This window comes from Hemiscyllium ocellatum, chromosome 28, assembly GCF_020745735.1.
Source record: "Hemiscyllium ocellatum isolate sHemOce1 chromosome 28, sHemOce1.pat.X.cur, whole genome shotgun sequence".
Lineage (NCBI taxonomy): Eukaryota > Metazoa > Chordata > Chondrichthyes > Orectolobiformes > Hemiscylliidae > Hemiscyllium > Hemiscyllium ocellatum.
Genome location: NC_083428.1, coordinates 7722217 through 7739568, shown reverse-complemented (window position 1 = coordinate 7739568; position 17352 = coordinate 7722217). Strand labels below are relative to the sequence as shown.

Sequence of the window (17352 nt, the reverse complement as noted above, 5' to 3'; positions counted from 1 at the left end):
CCAACTTATTTTAAAATACTCAAAACTTTAAATAAAAACAATTATAACTAACAGCTCAGTTTTCGTGTTATTGACCCTGAGAGTGGATTATCAGATGGTCAGCTAGTTAGTTCCTAGAAATATGGACTTAAACTGGGACTATTTCCTCCTCTTTGCGGTTCAGTTGGAAGTATCTATCTGTTAATATGTTTAACAGTTCCTGACAATTATAAACTGCTGCAACTACACTTAAAACGGAATCTTCGATGTAAGCATGCCATGCCGCAGTCACAATCATGTTGTGAAATTGTTATGGTTTCACATTTGACATGAGAATTTATAATGCAGATTCATAAGTGACTTCAAAATTTGTGTCCTGGTCCCATTCCGTTCTGTTTTCCAATAATCTGTTGGAAGGCAAATGTTATGTTGACCTTTTTGTGAGATGGTTAGAGTATGGGAGCAAGGTTGTCTTACCGCAGCTATGCAGAATAACGATCAGACTAAACCTAGAGTATCCTGTGCAGTTCTGCTCTCCTTACTCAAGGAAAGATTACCAAAGAAGAAGTTCAATGATTAATTATTGGGTTTGACAGATATGAGGTAAGATTGGGTTGAGTGGGCCTGTATTCATTAGAGTTTAGATGAGAGGAGGACTCATTGAAACATGTAAATCTCTGACCAGGCTGGGCAGACTGGATGATGTTCGCTCTAACTGGAATGTGGTGGGGAAGAGTGCTGGGTTGGGTCAAAGCACCCAGCTTTTTTGACACCGCATCCACAAGCATCAGTTCCCTCTTTCACTGATCTTCACAAGCATCAGTGTATTATCTACAAGATGCCCTGCGAAAATTCACCAAAGATCCTCAGACAGTACCTTGTAAACCTATGATCACTTCCACCTTGAAGGACAAGGGCAGCAGATGCATGGGAGCACTAACAGCTGCAAGTTCCCTTCCAAGCCACTCGCCATCTTGATTTGGAAATATATCGCCGATATACTTCACTGTCACTGGATCAAAAATCCTGGGATACATTGTGGGTCAACTTACAACGTGTGGACTGCAGAAGTTCAAGAAGGTAGCTCACCACCACCACCTTAAGTGCAACTAGGGGCAGGCAATAAATGCTAGTCAGCCAGCGACACCCCTGTTCCATGAGTGAATAAAAGAAGTGAAAAATTTTCTCCTAAATTCTCTGTTGGGTTCATTGGTGATTTTCAGATGTTTATGGCCCTAGATCTGAATTTACCTAATTGGTAGTTCTTCCTTCATGTTTGCCCCATCTAATCCCTTAAAACTTTTAAAGGCATCTCTTGTGTTACCCTCTTGGCTTTCTGTTTCATCAAGTAAATATCCCCCAGTCTGATCAGTGTTCCTTGCTGGTTCTAACCTCTCAGTTCTGGAATCTATCATCCTCATGAATCTTCTTTGTGCCGCCTTCAGTGCCTGTATGACCTTTCCATAATAGGATTAAACTTGATCTTGTCTCTGTCTGTCTGTGCAGTGTCATGGGAGGCTGACAAGTAATAGTGATTAGGATCATTTCTGTTTCTCCTTTATTTCAGGTGCGTTGTGTTCAATTGCCATATCTCGGTTGTATACCCAATTGAAATTCTAACCCTATCTTGTGTTACGAAGTAAGATTGTTTCCACCTCGATAGAAGCGCCTGCATCTCCCTTACCCAGCCCCTATCTGGCTGAAAACCCCACCTAAGCATTTCTCATCTCGAACAATCTCGGGTGATGTTCTGCCCTGTCTGTGATGCATTCTTTTAGATGAGATGTTAAACCTAGAACCTGTCGCCCTTCTCGGGTGGCTGTAAAAGATTTGTTGGCACAATTTCGAACAGAGTTATCTAGAGCCTTTCCTGGTGACCTGGCCAATATTTATCCCTTAATCAACATCACATCAATGAATTACCTGGTCATTGTGGGAGCTTGCTGTGCATGAATTAGCTGCTGTGTCTCCTACATGACAAGTAACTACACTTCTCAAGTCCTTTTTTTTGGGTGAAATGCACCTTTAGATGTCCTGAAGTTGTGAAAGGAGGGTGTGTAAAGATTTGTTCTTCCTGTTTCTTCTCATTTGGCAGTGATGCATGTTTGGAGACCAGTTACGATCTCTGCTTTAGCCACATGGGCAGTCAGCTTTCTATTAAACTGAATGTGGAGCGGACTGTGTTAGGGCACTCGGGACCCAGCGATGCTTGATCTTTGCATTGTTCAATGTCCAAGCATTCGCGTTTTCCAGCTGAGGGTTGGAGGATGGACCACCTGAATAACTTATCCCCTCCACTTTAATCCTTCTGCATAGGGACAAATGCCCTACTGCTAGCTCGGGTAAGCAGCTAATTTAATACCGGAAGAAGGCATCCATTGTTCTGTGAAGTAGGAAAACAGGATGGAAAGAACTTGTAATAAACAAAAATAGAAATTGTTGGAGAAGCTCTGCAAGTCTGGCAGCATCTGTGGAAAGCAAAACAGAGTTGACATTTTAAGTCCACTGACCCTTTGTCAGAATGGACCAGCACGATTGTGAAGGAAGGTCACAACTCAAAATGTTAATTCTGTTTTCTTTCCACAGATGCTGCCAGACCTGCTGAGTTTCTCTAGCAATTTGTTTGTTTGTTTCAGATCACCAGCTGCAGTTCTGTTTTATTATTGTTAGAACTTACATAGTGCCTTCCACCGTTTCAGTCGCTCCAAAAATGATTTACAGCGAATGACGTTTGGCTGAATTTGAAGTTATTATGTCAAGAGCATGCTGAAACTCCAGAACAACAGTTTGCATGTCTGTTTATACATAGGAAGTGTGGATAAAGCAGACATTTGGGTTCAGAGGTCCTGGCAACTGTGAACATGTTCTTTTTGAGCAAAGTTCTTTTCTTGTTTAACCCATGTGATTTTTCGCCAAATCTTGAGCCAAAAGGAGTTGCAGTGATGGTGATCAGGTGTGAGGCTCCTTGCCAGATTGCCTGTAGCTTTGAGACAGCTGAAGCCAAGTTAATCCAGGATGTACAACAAATGCAAATAAAGCTGTTTGTGTTTCATTACAACAAACAAAATGTGGGGACTGTGTGTCATCACCTGCTTGCCTGTTACAGATGGTACACTGGTGAGACATTTCAACTTTATTTTGAACTTGCAGAAAACCCCTCTGGTATAGAATGATAACAAATATTATTTTTCATTCTTGGCACGGGAGCATTGGTAGAATCTATTACCTGTTAGTCTGTTGTCTGCATGACAAAGGTGGCTAAACATCAGGAGTACTTCAGTGGCTGCAGAGTGCTTTGGGGCAGGTGAAAGTTGTTTATATAAATGCAACTGTTCCAACTGAGTGACTGGGTGGACTGTTACAGAGTGCACTTAGAGTTATTTGTGTTGATGGTGCTACTGGAGTAACATTGGGGTGCAGAGGATGGAAGGTTTCCTTCCTGGAAGGGTATTTGTGAACCACTCAGATGTATTTTAATTTTCTTTCTTTCTAATATTAAAATTTTCAAATGTCCTGGTGTGATGTTAATTTGTAATGAGTTGAGGGTCCTGAATCCAGTAACACAACCACAACACTACCATGCTTTATTCCCATGATTTTGCTGATGTATATGTCATGTTACATAGGGGGCCCATGTACGTAAGTACTAATTGTATGACTTGCAGGAGTGTTAACTGTGCAAAGGAGGCCATTTGGCCTAATGTGTCTGTGCTAACTCTACAAATGAGCAGCTTACCTATTGTCTTCTCCCATTGTTCTGGTTTGAATAACAATCTAGATCCCTTTTGAATGCCTCGATTGAATCTGTCTTGACTAAACTCTCGGGCTGTGCATTCCACATCCCAACCACTCGCTATGTGAAAGGGTTATTTCTCCTACCAGTTTTCATAATTAATTTAAATCTATGGCCTACTATTCTTGTTATATTACACGTGGAAACATTTACTCTCCAAGTGGCTGTGGTTTACTTTTTTCTGTGTGGTCTGCAAAGAGGGATGCCTGTGAAGTTACTGCCTTTAGGTAGCACCGCTCTGCTCTTTTGTTTTTGCTGTCTCCCATGTTGTCTAACATGTTGACCTATACAGTTCCTTGAGACCAGTATCTCTGTGACTTTGCCCACTTACAAATTGTCATGCAGAGCCAATGGTGTGAATACATTGGTGAACAATAACACAGTCAAAGGTAACCCTGGTTGATTGCCCCGTAACTTTTAAAATCCTCACTTTCAATTTCAATTGGTTCCTTGAACTCTTACTGCCCTATCTCTGGAGTAGTTACTCCAGCCTCTTAATGCTCTAATATCGGCAACTAAAACAGAAATTGCTGGAGAAACTAAGCAGATCTGGCAGTATCTGTGCAGAGTTTCTCCAATTTTTGTTTTTCTCAGATCTCCAGAATCTGTAGTTCTTTATTTATCCTTTAATATCGGCACTGCCCTCTTTCTGGCCCCTTGTGCATCTCTGATTGTAATTGCTTCACCATTGGCAACCTACAATGGCAACAGCTGCCTTAGGGTCGAAAATCTAGGTTTATTTCCAAAGCCTCTTCAAATGTCTCTCTTTTTTAAAGATGCTGCCTAAAACTTACCTCTTTGCTTGTATTTTTAATCGCTTGCCTGCTTTATGCAGTTGAATATTAAATTCAGTTTTACGTGCCTGTGACATGCATGGGATGTTTTACTATATTATAGGCACTATATTAATGTAAGCTATTGCTGTGCCTAATGATGATGATGACCACATGCATACTGCGGCAGTGCTCACCAAGTGAGTAATAGTGGTCGGAATCTCATCCTGCTGCTTCCCCCGTCTCTGGGTAACTTTGTAGCCCAGATATGGCTCTGGCTGCAACCAACCAACTTGGCACAGAAAGGGGATCAAATCCGAAAGCCTCTTGGTGTGCACGTTTCAGCTCCTTCTTCAGCAGGAACAGATTAACCGGTCACTCATTTTGTGGGCTGTTGGTTCAGACCTTGGCTGTGTGTTAAATAGCTGACACATTTACTTTCAGAGGAGTTGTAGCACTTCAGTGTAATTCATGGTATGTGCAGCATTTAGCCATGTTGTAACATGCAATATAAATACAAACTTGCTTAGAATCATTTATTTGAAACCAATTTGTCCAAGTTTGAACTTTCATTGTGATACTTTGCACACATACTCTGATTTTTCTTTAAAAAGCACTCTATGCTATTCCTCACAAAACTATTTGGAGGGAGAAATGCATTGCGTATGTAAGTTGAGCCTAAAGTTCAGTTCGGCCAATGTAACAGAGCCTCGTAATCAGAGTGTGGTATTTTCAAACATGCACTGACGTACAGTCCCTTTACACATTCAGTTTTAGATATAGGAAATTTTGTGTGTGAAAACTTAATGAAACAACTTTCTGGTTATGACTTAGCCAGCAGCTGATCTGACTTTCTGTCCTTTTGACAAACAAATGCCCTCTACTCTTCACATGCCAGTCACTTGTCCAGATTCTTTTCGCTTGCCAGCGATTCGCTTGCCCACACAGCAGCCACTTGCTTGCCCACAACCTCACCACTCCCATGCCCACACCCTCTCACTTCCACACTCCTCAGCAGGATTTGTAAGTCCAGCAGTAAATCACTTTTATTTACACTGTATGCCACAGTGGAGTTGAAAGCATCAGAATAAAGTTGAAGTGCCTCGTCAGTGCTGTCGTGTCTACTGATGATAAAGCTTTATGTTGGCAGATTCTGAGAGATTTTATCTAAATTGGATTGGCTGAGGAACAGCTGAGCCAAGGTCTGACTGACAGTTACACAGCACATTTTTACGAAGGTGTATCCGAAATGTACTTCATGCATTGGAAACTGAAGTAAACACAACTTGATTAGATCGCACTTATGTTTTTAACACGTCTGTTAGATTTGTTTCGGAGGAACTATCACTGCGTGATTTTTGTGCACACATTGCGCTTATTTAAGTGAGTACTGATCCTGAAAGGTAGTACTTTTATTGGTATAGCCTGATAAAGATTTTCAGGTCAAGCTCCTTCTGTTCTGCAAAATATATACACCAGGTTTGCCTGGTCTGTGCTAATCTCAGCTATGGTTTTGACCCAAGTCATTAGATTGTGAGCTCCAGAAACAAGAGCACAAAACTCTAGGCTGGCTGCAGTGTAGTACTCAGCAAGTGCTGTCTTTCGGATGAAATGTTAGACCAAGGCCTTGACTGCTTTCTCAAGCAGAGGTGAAAGATCCCAAGTATTATTTGAAAGACCCGATGAAGGAACAGCACTCTGAAAGCTAGTGCTTTTGAATAAGCCTCTTGGACTATAACCTGATGTCGTGTGGTTTTTGACCATTTCAAAGACTGGCAGTGGTATTCTCTCTGATGGCACGCCTGATATCAGTTTCCCGATTGTTTAAAAGCAGATTATTTGGTCATTGTCATAATGCTGTGTGCAAATTGTCAGCTCCATTTCCTACATCACATTGGTGTCTGCATTTCAAAAAGGATTCTATTGGCGACAACGTCATGGTGGAGCAAACTCGCAGAGCCAAAAGTAGGACACCTCCTATGTCCTGTGGACTTAGGGTTCTGCAATTGGGAGCAACGTTATTCTAGATTAGAGTGGCGCTGGAAAAGCGCAACAGGTCAGGCAGCATCCGAGGAGCAGGAAAATCGACATTTCAGGCAAAAGCCCTTCATGAAGCCATCCCTGATGAAGGGCTTTTGCCTGAAACGTCGAGCTGCAATATTCTGTTGAGGGCAGTTCTTTCCAAATTCCTTCCTGCCCTGACTCCCTCTTTGAGGCTTATAAATTGTTGTGATCCCTCAGTGAGAACAGGGCCTATTAAAATGGGGGCACGGCTTGCTCCAAGCTCCACGGTAGCCCTTACTGCCTTGGATCTCACAACTACTAAATTTTAGGTCCTGGCTCTGTTTTGTGAAACCTTGGCTTCAGGGGTAGGTTGGAAAGAAATTGGAAAGAAACTGGTGAGATTTGATCATGGAAGTGGGAGAGGAGGAGACCATGTGTTTTTTTTTGTTTGTTAATGGGATGTGGGTGTGACTGGCCAGGCCAGCATTTATTACCCATCCCTAATTGCTGAGAGGGCAGTTAAGAGTCAACCATATGGCAGTGGATCAGGAGGCACATATAGGCCAGACCAGATAGGGATGGCAGATTTTCTTCCCTAAAGAATCAAATGTGTTTTTATGACAATTGACAGTGGTTACATGATCTCCATTGAGCCAGGTTTTTATAAATTCAGATCTTTATTGAATTGAAACTTTACCCTCAGTCATGGTGTGATTCAAATTCATGTTCTCTTGAGCAATAGCCTGGGGTTCTTGATTACAAATCCAATTGCCAGTAAGCCCCCTTGGGTGGCACTGTGCCTCAGTGGTTAGCATTGCTGTCTCACAGTGCCAGGGACTTGGGTTCGATTCCACCCTCAAGCGACTATCTGTGTGGAGTTTGCACGTTCTCCCCATATGTGCAGGTTGGGTGGATTGGCCATGCTGAATTGTCCATAGTGTTCAGGCATATGTAGGTTAGCCATGAGGCATGCAGGTTTACATGGATGGGGAGGGGGGGAGGGAGGGAGGGTGAGTGTGAGTGTGAGTTGATCTTTGGAGGGTTGGTGTGGACTTGTTGGGCTGAATGGTGTGTTTCCACTGTAGGGATTCCATTCTTCCTGAGGTATATGAGAGGCTATTAGATGGGAACTGTTTCTGACAAAAGGAAGAAACTTTGGTTAATTTTGGAGATTTATGTTTCCTTTGTTATTCCAAAACTGTGCCACTGTTTCTAATTTATTAATAAATAAAACTCATGCACCGATTTCCAAAATCATTGCCCTGTTACAACTGGATAATGTATCTTATTAACTACTTGTGCATCTCTTTAATGGTTTCTAAAGGATGGAATAAAAGACAGATGTGACTACTGAGCCATGACCATGTAATCCTTGAGTAAACAAATTTAAAGCTGTAACAAATATACCGACAAGTTTACTCTGAGGACCCTGTCACAGCTCTCTGAGCTGTTGATGAGATCACTTATCAATTTGCATCTGTGCCTTAGTTTGACGCACACGGATCTGTCTGGGTCACCTGAGCACATCTGTGACATAAGCATGTTAATCATCAATGTCCTGGTTTTTGATTGACTTAATAAATAGTATTTGCATTGCGTTTGCATTACAGTAATCGCTGCAGCTATTCATTTAAAACAAGATGCCAGACTTGGCCGTGAGATAAATGACTAGTTAATCTGTTTTTCTTTAATTGAGCTGGCTGAAGCAGGAATGTTGGGCAGGATATGGAGAGGTCTGTTCCACTCCAACTTTGATTTGAACATGTGAAATTGATAGGCAGGGACAGACCAACTGACCCATTCATCCTTCCCCGCTATCACAGTGGCCAGAGCATTGTGACTCTGAATGTTTAGCATTTAATCATGAGTGTGTTTATTTTTAGTTATCCAGAGGCAAATTCATTTGCTTTGTGGGGCAAAATGGCCTTTGGCTCCTCTCTTACTGGGGTTACATTTTTCATTTGTCAGTTACTGGGGGATTTCTCTAACATGCTTTTCTGGCTCCATCTACCTTTCCTTCCACCCTTTAATATTGTTGGGACTTTTGACAGGGAAATAGGTTCAACATATGTTCAGTGAAAATCAAGCACAGGTTTTGAAAGCTGAGAGATTTTCTGCAGTTGACAAGTTAGAATCTGTGACGCATGGGAGAAAGAGTTCAGGAAACTTTAAATTCAGTTGATGTAACTTCTTAAAAATGTGATCTAATCCCCACCTGACTAACTTCCTCCCAAGCCCTCAGCTTCCCCCCACCCCATACAAAATATGAGGAACTCTGATTGATTTATAGACTCTTCAATTTTACTGATTGAGACAGTTTCTAGACCTGACCTGGAGCAGGAATGTGCTCTGTCTTGGAGAAAGCTGTCACATTCCCTCCATTTGGCATTCTGTAGCGTATCACTCCCAAGTTAGTTTAGTTGATACATATCATCTGTAACATCTCTCCTGCTTATGATGAAAGATCATTGACATGAAGTATTTGCCCTTCTTTTCTCCATCAATGCATGCTGAGTGTTTCCTGAGTTTTCAGCTTGTCTTTTTGACTTCGAGCATCTGCTGAACCCACATTCTTCTCATTAACTATAACTTAGTTTCGGTCGCAGTGAGGAAAATTACCAGTGTGACCGATAACATGGCTGTGAATCTGCTGGCATCTATTTTTAAAACTGTGTCAAAGGCTGCTATACAAATGCATGTTTTAGAGATGATAACATGGACAGGTCTTGGAGGAACTAAATTGTAGAATTTAATTATACATAAAAGAGTGGGAGATTGAGACCTCCATTGAGGCTTGCTCATTAGAGAAAGCACTGCTGCCTCACAGCACCAGGGTCTGAGGTTCGCTTCCAGTCCCGGGTGACTGTCTGTGTGAGTTTGCGTGGGTTTCCTCCAGTCCAAAGATGTGCAGGTCAGGTGAATTGGCCCTGGTAAATTGCCCATAGTGATAGGTCATTAGTCAAGAGGGAACTAGGTCTGGGTGGGTTACTCTTCAGAGGGTCGGTGTGGACTGGTTGGGCCGAAGGGCCTGTTTCCACACTGAAGGGAACATAATATTTTAAAAAATCTATCGTAGACTTGTTTGGCTGAATGGCCTCCTGTGTACAGCTAGTCATTATTTCCATATGAGCTAGTTGGTTCAAGTGATTAACTGTGTTATACACACAGAAATGGTTTAATAGTTTTCAGCCATCTGGCCCAGCTGTGGATCATGGATTGGACATTTATGTTTAAACTTAGACTGCCTGTGAATTTTTATGGTGTCATTCATATCCTTGCGTATCATAGAACATATCATGGCAATAAATCACTTTTTGATGTGTAATATTGTTTGGTTTGTGGCTGCCAAATTGCATGCAAGATTCGACCAATCCTAGTGATGTAAATAACCAATTCATCAGGTTTTAGTAAGGTTACAGGGATAGAATGTGGGTGGAAGTCGGTGTGGACCCGATGGGCCGAATGTCCTGCTTCCACACACTAGGGATTTAATGATAAATGTCAGTCAAAATGTTGGGTGAATTATTCATACTGTCATTGGTTTTCATAGCTCCCTGAGCAATTATTTTAACCTGTAAACTGAAAGTGGCACTTTTGACAGTCTAGCCCTCCCTCAGTACTGCATTGTGATATTGCCTTAGATTGTATGAGCAAATCTCTGCAGTGGGATTTGAATGCATGATCTTCAGGGATGAGTGAAGGTGCTACTTTTGAGCTGACCTGATACAGCTCTTTATATTCGGTGCAAAATTAGGAACAATATGCAGTTATACGACATCACTCTCAGTAAGTATCAGGAGATGCTTGAGCCTAATGAGTACTAATATTAGCAGAGGAAAGGATAAATGCTGAGTTGCATCGATGAACTTTGAGGAGGTGTTTTTGAAGTGGGGGGCGGTTATGAGAATTGGAAAAAAAAGGAGTGGATTAACAGAGCTGTAATTACGTGTGTTGGCTGGTTTGTGATGCAGAATGATGCCAACAGCATGGGTTCAATTCTGACACTGGCTGAGGTTCCCATGAAGGTCACACCTTTTGAACCTTGCCCTTGTCTGAGGTGTGGTGACCGTTAGGTCAAACTCACCATTCGTCATCTTTTTCTCGAATGAAAGAGTAACTCTGTGGTCCAGTAGGACGATGGCGACTTTGCTACCTGCTGCCTTGAAAGGGTAATGCTGCCCCTGAGTCACAAGGATCTGAGGTCAAGACCCACAGTGGGGCTTCAGCACCAAAATCAACACTGATGTGTTCTGCAGATGCTGAAGGTGTACAGTACTGTTGGAATTGGTGTTTTGCAGATGGGACCTTGAATTGCAGTCCAATCTGTTCTCTCTCATGTTCCTAAAAAATTTCGTGGACCTGTTGTGACAAAGAACAGAGGGCATTCTGCCGTGGCACTCTGACTGATCGACATAACCGATTTGATTGTCTGGTCATTATCATATTGCTGTTTGCAGGGGATGCTATGCATAAATTGGTTGCTGTGACAACCTACATGATAGTGGTGACTACCCTTTTAAATATTGGTTGGCAAAATGTTTGAGGTATTCTGTAGTCACAGGAAATACTGTGAATGGAAATACAATACAGAAGAGGCCCTTCGACCCATCAAGTCCATTCGATCTACACTAGTCTCACTTTCCAGTATTAGGCCCATGACCTTGAATGTTATGATTCTTAACATGCTCATTCATGTACTTTTTAAAGATTGTGATTTTCCCCAAATCTGTCTGTCTTGCTTTTTACTCAGCCACCATGAAGAAGCTTACACACAAGACATCTTGGAGTGTTTATAATTCTGAAATTGTACCTCTGACATCTCCAAGCCAATGCTTTCTTGGCCAGTTTTTCACCGTGCTGCTTGAGTTAACAAGCTCATCCAAATCCCTGCTGACCATTTCTTAAATCACAGCAAGTTCTGTTTATTCATCACTCCTTGTGCTTGCTGACTAGAGTAGCTTCTGATCCGGCAATGCTTAAACCTTTCATTTCCAGACCTTATTTTCAAATCCCTTCAAGACTTTGCCCCTCACTCATTCAGTAACTTCATTCTAAACTCTTCGCATTCCTCAACTCTTCCTCTTAGAATCATGTAGATATACAACATAGAAACAGACCTTTTTGATCCAAATTTTCCATGCTGACCAGATATCTGAAATAAATCTAATTGCATTTGCCAGCATTTAGAGCATAGAACATTACAGCGCAGTACAGGCCCTTCAGCCCTCGATGCTGCACCGACTTATGAAACCAATCTGGAGCCCATCTAACCTACACTGTTCTATTATCATCCAGATATTTATCCAATGACCCCTCGTGCTAGCCATCACCATCCGAGTCAAAAGGCTCTATCTGTTGCCCCCTTTGCCTAACCCTCTGATTGTTTTGTATGTCTCTATGAAATCACCTCTCAACCTTCTCTCTAACGAAAACAGGCTCTGTTGCTCAGCCTTTCCTCATAAGACCCTCCTTCCATACCAGGCAACATCCTGGTAAATCTCTTCTGCACCCTTTCCAATGCTTCCAAATCCTTCCTATAATGCGGTGACCAGAACTGTATGCCATACTCCCTAATGCAGTCGCACCAGAGTTTTGTACAGCTGCAACATGACCTCATGGCTCCAAAACTAGATCCCTCTACCAATAAAAGCTAACACACCGTAAGCCACCTTAACAGCCCTATCAACCTGGGTGGCAACTTTCAGGGATCTATGCACCTGAACACAGAGATCTCTATGCTCATCTACACTACCAAGAATCTTACCATTAGCCCAGTGCTCTGTATTCCTGTTACTCCTTCCAAAGTGAATCACCTTGCACTTTTCCGAATTAAACACCGTTTGCCAGCTCTGCAGCTTATCTATGTAACCTGCAACATCCTTCTGCACTGTCCACAACTTGATAGACTTTAGTGTCATCCGCAAATTTTCTAACCCATCCTTCTCTGCCCTAATCCAAGTCATTTACATAAACGACAGATAACAGAGGACCCAAAACAGATCCTTATGGTATCCCACTAGTAACTGAACTCCAGGATGAACATTTCCCATCAACTATCATTCTCTGGCTACTTTCAGCGAGCCAATTACTGATCCAAATCACCCTTAGTTCCATGTCTCCATATTTTGTGCAATAGCTTACCATGGCGAACCTTATCAAACGCCTTACTGAAATCCATATATACCACGTCAACCGTTTTACCCTCATTCACCTGTTTGGTCACCTTCTCGAATAACTCAGTACGTTTTGGGAGGCATGAACTACTCTTCACAAAATTGTTGATTATCCCTAATGAAATTATTTCTCTCTAGATGATTATAAATCCAATCTCTTATGATCCTTTTCAACACTTTACCCACAACTGAAGTAAGAGTCACTGGTTTATAATGACCAGGGTTGTCTCAATTCCCCTTCTTGCACAAAGGAACAGTATTTGCTATCCTCCACTCTTCTGGCATTATTCATGTCAACAATGACGACATTAAGATCAAAGCCAAAGGATCTGCAGTTTCCTCCCTAGCTTCCTGGAAAATCCTAGGATAAATCCCATTCGACCCAGGGACTTAGCAATTCTGGAAAATGTGAAAATAGAGAACACTTCATGAACTTATTCTTGTTTTGTCCAATAGCTTTTATCTCAGTATTCTCCTTGACAACATTGTTTTTTTTCCTGTGTGAATACTGATGAAAAATATTCATTTAGTGTCTCTCCCCTTTCCTTGGACTCCTCGCACAATTTCCCACTACTATCCTTGACTGGCCCTAATTCTTACTCTCCCTGATGAAGGGCTTTTGCTCAAAACGTCAACTCTCCTGCTCCTCGGATGTTGCCTGACTTGCTCTGTTTTCCAGCATTTGACTCTAATCTCCAGCATCTGCAGTCCTCACTTTCACCTAATCTTACTCTAGCGATTCTTTTATTCCTGACATAGAAAGCTTTAGGGTTTCCTTGATCCTAAATGCCAAAGATTTCTCATGTCCACTCCTGGCTCCTCTTAGCTCTCTCTTAAGGTCCTTCCTGGTTAACCTGTGCCCTAACTGAGCCTGCAAGTCTCATCTTTACATAAGCTGCCTCCTTCCCCTTGACAAAAGATTCAACTTCTTTAGTAAACCATGGTTCCCTCGCTTGACCACCATCCTCCCTGCTGACAGGTACATACTTATCATGGACATGCAGGAGCTGTTCATTGAACAAGCTCCACATTTCAATTGTGCCCATCCCCTGCAGTTTCCTTCCCCATCCTGTGCATCCTAAATCTTGCCTATTCGCATCATAATTGCCTTTCCCCCAGATTTAACTTTTGCCCTCCAGTATGTATTATCCCCTTCCATCACTAAAATAAACTCAACTGAATTGTTGTCACTATCACCAAAGTGCTCACCTACCTCCGAATCTAACACCTGGCCATGTTCATTACCCAGTACCAAATCCAATGTGGCCTTGCCTTTTGCTGGCCTATCTACATCCTGTGTCAGGAAACCCTCCTGCACACATTGGACGAAAACTGACCCATCTAAAGTACTTGAACTGGAGGGTTTCTAGTCAATATTTGGAATGTTAAAGGCCCCCATAACAAGTACCCTGCCCTCTCGCTTCTATCCAGAATCATCTTTGCAATCTTTTCCTCTACATCTCTGGAGCTTTTCGGAGGCCTATAGAAAACTCCCAACAGGGTGACCTCTCCTTTCCTGTTTCTAATCTCAGCCCATACTACCTCAGTGGACGAGTCCTCATCAATTGTCCTTTCTGCAACTGTAATACTGTCCTTGACTAACAATGCCACACTCCCCCTCTTTTACCACCTTCCCTATTCTTACTGAAACATCTGAATCCGGGAATCTGCAACAACCATTCCTATCCCTACTCTATCCATATCTCTGACATCCCCACAATATTGAAGCTCCGGTACCAACCCATGCTGCAAGTTCACCCACTTTATTCCAAATATTCATGGCATTGAAGTAAACACACTTCAAACCACCTTCCTGCTTTCTGATACACTCCTGCGACCCTGAAACCTTATTTTGGATCTCACTACTCTCAACCTCCTGTACAGTGGAGCTACAATTTGGGTTCCCATCCCCCCTGCTGAATTAGTTTAAACTCTCCTGAAGAGCATTAACAAATATTCCCCAGGATATTAGTACCCCTCTGGTTCAGGTGCAGACCATCTTGTTTGTAGAGGTCCCATCTACCTCTGAATGAGCCCAAATTATCCAGGTATCTGAATCCCTCCCTCCCTGCACCATCCCTGTAGCCACATGTTCAACTGCTCTCTCTCCCAATTCCTCTTTCTCCCTATTTGGTTCATATCCCTCTAAACCCTTCCTATTTATATATCCATCCAGATGCCTTTTAAAAGGTGTAATTGTACCAGCCTCCACCACTTCGTCTGCATGAAAAGTTGCCCTTGGGTCCCCTTTAAATCTTTCCCCTTTCAGCTTAAATCTATGCCCTCTAATTTTAGACCCCCCTACCTCTGGGAAAAGACCTTGTCTATTTACCCTATTCATGCTCCTCATGATTTTATAAACCTCTCAGGTCACCCCTCAGCCTCTGATGCTGCAGAGAAAACAGCCCCAGCCTGTTCAACCTCTCCCTATAGTTCAAATCCTCCAACCCTGGCAACATCCTTGTAAATCTTTTCTGACCCTTTCAAGTTTCACAACATCCTTCCTAAAGCAGGGAGACCAGAATTGTACACAGTATACTAAAAATGATCTAACCAATGTCCAGTATGGCCACATGACTTCCCAACTCCTGTATTCAATTCTCTGACCAAAAAAAGACAAGCATACCAAACGTCGTCTTCACTATCCTATCTACCTGTGACTCCACTTTCAAGGAGCTATGAACCTGCACTCTAGGGTCTCTTTGTTCAGCAAAACTTCCCTTTTCCTCGATTTTAAGTACTTCTGTCATGGGTAGATGTGCTTTTAGCTGCCTGAACCGTTCTCTGTAATGTCCTTCTGAAACCTGTCCTCCACTCTCACCTCATTCATGGTGCTCCTTAAGACATACCTCTGCCTAAACCTTTGGACACCTATATTGAATTTGCTGATGTGACTTGGTATTGCATTTTGTCAATAATTGCTCTTGTGAAGCTCCTTGGCATATTCACCTATGTTAAAGGTGCTATATCAATGAAAATTGCTAGTGTTGAAAGCATGTTTTAAAAAGAATATTTTTACTTGTAGCTCCTTTGGTCAGTAATTTTTCTCTCAAACATGGTTAGCAACACCACAGAAACAAACCAGATTAATTTTGCCTGCTCTGTCAACTGTTGGCAATAGAACGCTTTATTTTGTTAATTCCAATTCCCTATATTCACATCTTAAATTTCTGTAGAAATTTCTTGAAGGAGTGGAACCTCAGATTGAATATGAATTGTTGATTTTTTTTATTGTGTATGGAACAATAGTTTTATGCTGAGCATTGTTTCACATTGCCATAAGCATTAACCTTCTCCCCTCTTCTTTTCCTCCACAGTTTGTCAAAGCATAGACATTCGAAACAACATTACACACTTGCAGCAGCTGAGAAACTGCACCGTCATCGAGGGAAATCTGCAGATCCTGCTGATGTTTGGCACCAAAACCGAGGATTTTCGTGGTCTGAGCTTCCCAGAGCTCACAATGATCACAGAGTACCTGCTCCTTTTCCGCGTCTACGGCCTGGAGAGCTTGAAAGATCTCTTCCCGAACTTGACTGTGATCCGTGGGACAAGGCTTTTCTTCAACTATGCTCTGGTGATCTTTGAGATGCTGCATTTCAAAGAGATTGGTCTGTACAACCTGGTGAACATCACCCGGGGCGCAGTGAGGATTGAGAAAAACCCAGAGCTCTGCTACCTCTCCACCCTTGACTGGTCGAAGATTCTGGACTCGGTGGAGGACAATTACATAAAGTCCAATAAAGACGACAGAGAGTGCGGTGACGTGTGTCCAGGTGCCTTGAGAGGGAAAAGCAACTGTCCTCAGACGGTATTCAATGATCAGTTTAACCATCGATGTTGGACAAGTGAACACTGCCAAAGAGGTAGGCTGACATGACTAAATCCGTGGGTTTAGATTAGAGTGGTGCTGGAAAAGCACAGCACTTCAGACAGCATCTGAGGAGTAGTAAAATCTAAAATCAGTTGGTTATAAAAGGATGCTTCAAAACATCTCTCTATGTACTCCCTTCTCTTCTGAAGGTGTTGGCTTACAGCAGGGTTTTCCAACCTGAGTCCCCGACCCCCTCCCCTCCCCTCCCCTACTGAGGTCACAAACTTGGAGGCAGAAGTGGGTGATGTGCAGCTCAGTCTGCTTTCCGATGTCTGTGAAGCCTCATTAAATCTTCATGATTTTGTTCAGCTGCTAGGTGTGGCCTGATGAACTGCTCTGTGAGACCCAGTTGGTGCTGCAGAACATTTTGAACATAGAACATTGAATGTTTCAGTGCATTACAGCCCCTTCAGCCCTCGATGTTGTGCCGACCTGTGAGAAAAAGCCTGTGTCCGTAGATATTTTTTTCTCTCTCTCTCTCTCTCTCTCTCTCTCTCGAGAAATCCTGTCTCCTTTTCAGCTCTCCTCACACTTAACCCCTGAAACCTTCTGTTACTTGACAATTGTTATACTCCACCTCCAAATAAGACTTTCTCTGACGGCTCATAAAGTTTGAAGTTTGTAAGATGAAGTTTCGCTGGGAGAGATTTTGGGAAGCTCTGGGTTACAATATTCCAGACAACATCTTCAATATTCCCACCTCCATGCATATGGTTGCATTATTTGGCAAGGTTCAGTTTTCTTTGACTGAGCTCT

The 17352-nt window shown here is 42.5% G+C and overlaps 1 protein-coding gene across 1 annotated transcript in view; it reads left to right on the top strand.

Moving 5' to 3' along the window:
- Positions 1-17352, top strand: part of LOC132829094 (insulin receptor-like) — a 262793-nt gene that overhangs the window by 24359 nt on the left and 221082 nt on the right. The window contains exon 2 of the mRNA XM_060846407.1: positions 16040-16588. Within this exon, the coding sequence (XP_060702390.1) occupies positions 16040-16588 (549 nt within the window). The remainder of the gene's footprint in view (positions 1-16039; positions 16589-17352) is intronic.